The sequence below is a fragment of the Somniosus microcephalus genome, chromosome 7 (genome assembly GCF_052327205.1).
Source record: "Somniosus microcephalus isolate GS21.2 chromosome 7, FLI_Smic_1.0, whole genome shotgun sequence".
Lineage (NCBI taxonomy): Eukaryota > Metazoa > Chordata > Chondrichthyes > Squaliformes > Somniosidae > Somniosus > Somniosus microcephalus.
Window position 1 is genome coordinate 57,807,217 of NC_140993.1, and position 7,761 is coordinate 57,814,977.

At 43.4% G+C, this 7,761-nt stretch overlaps 1 protein-coding gene and 1 long non-coding RNA gene across 4 annotated transcripts in view; one reads left to right on the top strand and one right to left on the bottom strand.

Annotated features, from left to right (window-relative positions):
- LOC147114649 (DNA topoisomerase 1-like) overlaps positions 1–511 on the bottom strand; it is a 183,914-nt gene extending 183,403 nt beyond the window's left edge. For 2 of the 3 annotated variants that reach the window (XM_085992495.1, XM_085992494.1), the window contains exons 1-2: positions 376–509; positions 220–259 (exon numbers count right to left, since the gene is read on the bottom strand). In XM_085992495.1, the coding sequence (XP_085848621.1) occupies positions 220–259; positions 376–408 (73 nt within the window). In that variant the 5' untranslated portion in view covers positions 409–509. Of the gene's footprint in view, positions 1–219; positions 260–375 lie in introns of all 3 variants that reach the window. The other variant, XM_085992493.1, reaches the window with a different exon arrangement.
- LOC147114650 (uncharacterized) lies at positions 22–7,021 on the top strand. The gene is made up of 2 exons (XR_015078971.1): positions 22–246; positions 6,272–7,021. It is a non-coding gene; the product is annotated as an uncharacterized LOC147114650 (long non-coding RNA).
- The last annotated feature ends 740 nt before the right edge of the window (positions 7,022–7,761 follow it).

The window sequence follows — 7,761 nt, forward strand, 5'->3', positions numbered from 1 at the left end:
CATCCGCGGGAGGGTGGCGAGTGTGCGTGCGCACGCGGGCGGTGATTGACACTAAACCCAGAGACGGTTGACGGTTTTCCGAAGGGACCCCGGTGGGTGAGGGGGAAGGTGGCAACAGCCTGGGGCGGCCTCCCCCAAAATAACTGGCCGGCACCAAACGGCAGAGGGTAAAGCGCCATCCGTCACCCGGCGGGACTCGGAGAGAAAATCCCTACTCACCGCTTGAGGAGGAGCCTGAGTGCTGAGGTAAACTCTCCCCCTGCGGGACAGACACAAACATCAAACTTTAACATCAAATAAATACTAAAATACAGAGGTGGTGGAATAATTCAATCACTCGGTGAGAACTTTTTTTCTTTCATTTAAACCTCTCACCTCCGATAAAGTTAAAGGCACAGCTCCGCTCATTATATTTAATGGTCACGAAGCCGTTAATTTGATTTTAAATTGAACACAAACTGTCGACGCCACTGCTCCTTCTCTCCCCCTCTTATAACCTGCACCAAGTGCCGAAATAAACGCACTGCGCATGTTCCCGACTCGCACAACCCGACTTGACCTCTCCCGCCCAGCACTATGTCCAGAGTTAGCAGTCTTGTTTTTTTTTAATTAAAACATTGTTACCATTTACTTTTGTATCTTTAAAACAATTTTGCAAATTCTTATAACAGGATTTGTATAAGCTCATACACAACACGAAATATTTATACTAATACACACTTGTTTTTTTAATGTAAATACAAATGTGCCTTATATGTTGTAGTAGGCTTGCTTTATAAATTCATTTTAACAATAAATATACAATATGAATTAATTCTGTATGTTTATATACATAAGTCCTCTATTTTTAACATTTATTACTGATATATAAGTAAATAATGCAGAATATCAATAACAATATTAAAGTTGAAAAATTATTATTTTGAAATAATGGTGTCTGCCTATATATATATATAATATGATATGAGCAATGTTGAAATATAATCACAAGAACTACAATTAAAGGCATGCAGTTCACTATCGCTGAAGTCCCAAGTTATATAATTCCATCTTCAATTAGAGGGTGAGAAGTTTGGATCTCAAACAAGCGTGCTAAGCTTGAATAAAGGAGGCTATGAAGGTATGAGAGCGGAATTGAGTAGAGTGGATTGGGAAAATAGATGAAAGGGTAAGACGATACATGATCAGTGGTGTACATTTAAGGAGTTATTTTACGACTTCCAAAAAATATATATTCCACTGAGAAGAAAAGGGTGTAAAAGAAAAGACAGCCATCCATGGCTAAGTAAAGAAATTAAGGATAGTATTCGACTAAAAACAAGGGCATATAAGGCAGCCAAATCTAGTGGGAGGATAGAGGATTGGGAAAATTTTAAAAGACAGCAAAAAATAACAAAAAGATTGATTAAGAAAGGGAAGATAGGTTATGAAAGTAAATTAGCAAAAAATATAAAAACAGATAGTAAGAGTTTTTATAGATATATAAAAAGAAAAAGGGTGGCTAAAGTAAATGTTGGTCCCTTAGAGGATGAGACCGGGAAATTAATGGTGGGAAATATGGAGATGGTAAAAACACTGAATGAATATTTTGTATCAGTCTTTACAGTAGAGGACACTAAGAATATCCCAACACTGGACAAACAGGGGGCTATAGGGGGGGAGGAGCTAAACACGATCAAAATCGCTAAGGAAGTGGTACTCGGTAAAATAATGGGACTCAAGGCAGATAAATCACCTGGACCTGATGGCTTACATCCTAGGGTCTTGAGGGAAGTGGCGGTAGGGATTGTGGATGCATTGGTAATAATTTTCCAAAACGCCCTGGAATCAGCAAAGGTCCCGGCAGACTGGAAAACTGCTAATGTAACACCCTTATTTAAAAAGGGCAGTAGACAGAAGGCTGGAAACTATAGACCGGTTAGCCTAACATCTGTGGTAAGTAACATTTTGGAGTCCATTATTAAGGAGACAGTAACAGGACATTTGGATAATCATAATTTAATAGGACAAAGTCAGCATGGTTTTATGAAGGGGAAGTCATGTTTGACAAATTTGCTGGAGTTCTTTGGGGAAGTAACATACAGGGTGGATAAAGGGGAACCAGTGGACGTAGTGTATTTAGACTTCCAAAAGGCATTTGACAAGGTGCCACACAAAAGATTATTGCTTAAGATAAAAAATCACGGGATTGGGGGTAATATTCTGGCATGGATAGAGGATTGGCTATCTAACAGAAGGCAGAGAGTTGGGATAAATGGTTCATTCTCAGACTGGCAATCGGTAACTAGTGGTGTTCCGCAGGGGTCAGTGCTGGGTCCCCAACTCTTTACAATCTATATTAACGATTTGGAGGAGGGGACCGAGTGTAACATATCAAAGTTTGCAGATGATCCTAAGATGGGAGGGAAAGTAGTGAGTAAGGAGGACATAAAAAACCTGCAAGGGGACATAGACAAGCTAAGTAAGTGGGCAGAGATTTGGCAGATGGAATACAATACTGGAAAGTGTGAGGTTATGCACTTTGGCAGGAAAAATCGTAGAGCAAGTTATTATCTTAATGGCAAGAAACTGGAAATTACTGAAGTACAAAGGGATCTGGGGGTCCTGGTGCACGAAACTCAAAAGATTAGTATGCAGGTGCAGCAAGTGATTAAGAAGGCTAATGGAATGTTGGCTTTCATTGCTAGGGAGATAGAATATAAAAATAGGGAGGTATTGCTTCAGTTGTACAAGGTATTGGTGAGACCGCACCTGGAATACTGCATACAGTTTTGGTGTCCATACTTAAGAAAAGACATACTTGCTCTCGAGTCAGTACAAAGAAGGTTCACTCGGTTAATCCTGGGGATGAGGGGATGGACATATGAGGAGAGGTTGAGTAGATTGGGACTCTACTCATTGGAGTTCAGAAGAATGAGAGGCGATCTTATTGAAACATATAAGATTGTGAAGGGGTTGGATCGGGTGGATGCGGGGAGGATGTTCCCGATGATGGGTGAAACTAGAACTAGGGGGCATAGTCTTAGAATAAGGGGCTGCTCTTTCAAAACTGAGATGAGGAGGAACTACTTCACTCAGAGGGTGGTAGGTCCATGGAATATGCTGCCCCAAAAAGCTGTAGAAGCTACATCATTACATAAATTTAAAACAGAAATAGACAGTTTCCTAGAAGTAAAGGGAATTAAGGGTTACGGGGAGCGGGCAGGAATTTGGACACGAGTCTAGGTTCGGATCGGATATGGCCCTGTGGGTAGCGGAGCGGGCCCAGGGGCCGTGTAGCCTGATCCTGCTCCTATTTCGTGTGTCTAATTCTGTTAGATTCAGGAGATGGTTCTGTGATAGTAGATTGGCGGTTAGGATCAGATCAGCCATGATCTTATTGAATGGCGGAGCAGGCTCGAGGGGCCGATTGGCCTACACCTGCTCCTATTTCTTATGTTCTTATAATTTGATTGTCACCACTGGCCATTTACTACTGCTGGTTTAAAAACACTTTTATATCTTTCTGAAAATGAAATAAAACTATCCAAACGGGTTCCACAAACATATATAAACAACAGTGTATCTTGAGATTGAGCGGAGATTGATGAACTGTTCTTGCCACATAGGCAGAATGAAGATGTCACCATTATGTATCATTGTTTGTGACTGACACACAAGGTCATTGACCCAAGATTAATACCTTTATTTACAGCTAATCAGCCAAGGTTCCCACTGCTACTTGCTGGTTAGTCCCCACCCTGTTAAGAAATGGACATCAGGAGAGGACATGTACAGTTTAGGCTCTGATGCCCTCAAGCCCCATAAGGGAATAGCCTGACAACACTTGCTGTCTGAACTCATATGCAAAGAATGGCCACTTGGATGAGGTATCAGGGAATTGCTGGAGCCATACAGCAAAATATTGCATTTATATTGAGCCTTAAATGTAGCAAAACATCCCAAGATGCTTCAACCAGACAAAAATTGACACCGAGCCAAAGAAAGAGACATTAGTTTGGTCTTGGTCAAAGAGATAGGTTTTAAGGAGCATCTTAAAGGAGGAGAGAGAGGTGGAGAGGTTTAGGGAGGGAATTCCAGAGTTTAGGGCCTAGACGGCTGAAGGCACGGCCACCAATGGTGGGGCGAAGGAAGTGGGGGATGCACAAAAGGCCAGAGTTGGAGGAACGCAGAGATCATAGAGGGTTGTAGGGCTGGAGGAGGTTACAGAGATAGGGAAAGGCAAGGCCATGTAAGGCAGGAAAACAAAAATCTAGAAACAGTATCTTTTTGTTTCAGCTAGTAATCGTATAAAAACATAAATAAGATAGGTTATTCCTGGTTGGCACAGGAACACATTCATTTCTCAACAGTCTAAATGTTAATTGTGATATCTTTCTCCTTTTAAAAAAAGGCATAAAAATTTATGACTGTATATCTACATATATTGAATTAACATTAATTTATTGTTTTGATGCAACATGAGACGTTTTGGTGATAAGGCACATTATAAGTGGAAGCATTATACTATTGTTGTTCTTATTCCTATCAGATAGAATCATAGAAATTTACAGCACTGAAGGAGGCCATTCAGCCCATTGTGTCTATGCCAGCTGGTGATACCTCATTTGCCAAACCTTGAGTTGTCACTCACCCCTAGACTCAGTGTCACTCACCCCTCCCCTGTATGTACGCATACGCTTGCCTCCCCTGTGCGTGCACACTCTCACAATCTCCCCCCACCCTGTGCAGATGAGCTCGGTCTCCCCCCCTCCTTTCCCCAGATGCACACACGCTCCACTTAACACCCCTGCGCACACCCCCTGACTTATACTGGGATATAGTTTCAAAGGTGCCAGCTGTCCTTCAGTATCTCTTTAAACCAGCTATCCTGAATGCAAAACTTAAAGACAATGTTAGTAGGCAATTTACAGTCAAACCTGATCCTATTCTTACCTAATATCTGCATGCCTACATTTTATAGCTATGGTTGCTGGATAGGGATAAGGCGTGTGACCTGGGCAGATTCTTTTTCTACTTCCCTAAATCAAAAGCTTTGAGGCCATGTGACATTCCCTCACCAGGACCGTGGCTGGTAACCTTGGTATAGTAGTGTACTGGACGAGCAACCCAGAGGTCATGAGTTCAAATCCCACCATGTCAAGCTGTAAAATTGAATTCAATAAATCTGGTAATTTGTAGGCTAGCACTTGAAAAAACTGAACTGGTTCACTAACCACCGCTACCTGGTCTGGCCTACATGTGACTTCAGTCCATAATATATGGTTGACTCAAAATGCCATCAGGGCAACTAAGTTTGGCCAATAATTAACTCCGGGCACGAGCAGTGTGGGTGGGGAGCAGGGCAAGCGGGAAGCTCCCAGGCCGCGCTTCAATTTCATTGATGGCCCCACCCGATCACGTCTAAAATCGGGCAGTCCGCCACTTGATGTGCACAATTTCAGGAAGGCCTCCCGAGGCCTATTTAAGGTAGGAATGCACCTCTTAAAGAGAGGTTGTTTTGAATTTAGTTTCAGCAGTGTTAGAAATAATTATGGCAGAGATAAGTCAGAGGGCGGCCCCCAGTTTTTCTGATGCCTCCCTGGAGGTCCTTGAGGAGGAGGTCAGGGCAAGGTGGGAGGTACTCTTCCTTAGCACCCGCAGAAGCATTTGCAGGTGCACACATGTACTGGCCTGAACAGAGGTGGCTGACCAGGTTAGTGCCATGACCTGGCTTCAGTGTCGAAAGACTTTCATTGACTTCATAAGAGCAGCGAGGGTGAGTACACCTCTCTCATAACATCTGACAACCAATATTCGAGGTCCCAGCAGGCCGTTCACCAGCTGCAACCGCTGGAAGAGATACCGCGCATGCATGGCCGCACAGCGAATGTAAAGGGCCCATGCAGGGAAAAAAAAATTAGAGGGAACATTGTTGACAACACTCTTTTCAACCCCTCCCACACCACTCTTAACAATTCCCTCCTCTCCATCCTTTAGCATACAATCACAAGACCTCACTGCAGCACCTCTCTTTCTCATTCCAAACATACTTATCTTTCTTACATCTCTTCACACCACACAGTAACATCATTCACTTCTCACATCCTAGCACTTACACAACCACCAACTCTTCTCAGCAGTCCTTTGTCACTTCACATTCCACACACTTTCCCCTCCACATTCTCATTGCATCCTCCTTCTTCTCCACCCCCCAACACATGCACAAACCCTACACATCACCACTTATCTTTTCAATATCCACTCAGTAACTCACATTCTCTTTCTGTAGGACAAGACAACACCTAATGCCAGGATGAGGACAAAGACTGGTGGATGAATATCCAACATTATAGCCCTCAACCCCTGAAGATTATTTACGTAGGCGGAGCCCTGAGCATTGGGGAAGGCGAGGCTAGCAGCTGCATATTACTGGTAGCCCTTCATTCATCTCAGCAAATATTTAGCAAGCTTCGCAACTTCCAGTTGTATTTTCAAGACTATCACCTGATAATATTCAGCTTCTCCTAACTTTTGCTGAAGAGGAAAGGGACAAGAGGCTCCTGAAGAAGCTATCTCGGATGAGGGCAGTCCTGCTGAGGATGCACACGCTTCATCCCTCCCAAGCACTAGTACAGACATTGGCACTCTGCATAGGCTAAATAGTGAGGCAGAGATCTGCATGTGGTGAAACATGCAGTGGTAAGTACTGGTGGCAGGGACAGGCCAGAAGAGAGCTTGCTGGAGAGTGAGGTCCTCTCCCAGCTCTGCTGAGCAGGACAGAACTGAAGACTTCAGAGGCCCACCTTGAAAAGAAAACTACCTTCCTCACATAAGCTCGAGCACCCAGAAGTCACTGGCCACAAGCATCTCATGGGTCCCAACATGAGGAACAGCAGCCTTCTGCCAGCTTTGCTGAGACCACTAGGGGAGCATCTCATAGAAGTAGTAGAGTTAGAAAACTATGAGTTGATGTATGAGAAATTAATGGAAGTAATTATTATGTTTACCAGTAAATTAATCACCTTTATCACTTTTGGCACTTTGGTCTACAGTGTGCTTTTGTAGCAACTTTTGAGTCTGCATTGTCAGCATGTCATTGACATATAAGTTGTCTCAACAGCTTAAATATGCTTTAATGCAGAATTAAGAGAACGGTGAAGGATGTAATAAGGACTTTTAATGCAGAGGGGTTCTGTGTCAGTTTTGAGGGCAGGTGAATGAGAAGGTCACTGGAATTGCTGAGAAGCACAGCCTCCTGATGCACTATTTTTCAGAAAGATCCAAGAAAATGACTCTTGGCCTGTACACCCTGTGTGCTGGGTATGGCCTCCTACGAGCAGCCGCCCCCCTCACCTGCTGTCTTCTAATAGGCCCAGCTGCTGCTGCTGCTAGTTGCTGAGGCAGCTGCTGTTTCACCTCTTCATCCACTGTTCCTCCATCCAAATAAAACTAGCAGCAATACCACTAAGCAGATACATCTTACTGAGGGTAATAAGGCAGAAAAAATTAGAAAGAAGTGATCTTGAAGCTGAAAACTCTCCTAGCAATCTAAATAGCACAAAGTTCCAGTGATCCAATTAGTTGTAGGCGAATACCCATTTAAATACTGCTTCAATAACTGAAAGACCAATTTCCCAGGTTTTACTGGCGGGTTGAGCACTGGGTAGGACTTCTGTGATTTAGAGTTAAAATGGCGTTGGGGTCTTAATTGCGTCATAGCACCCTGATTTACATGGGGGTCCCTAAACCTTGGCTCTTGTGCCCCACTGTAGAGCGGGC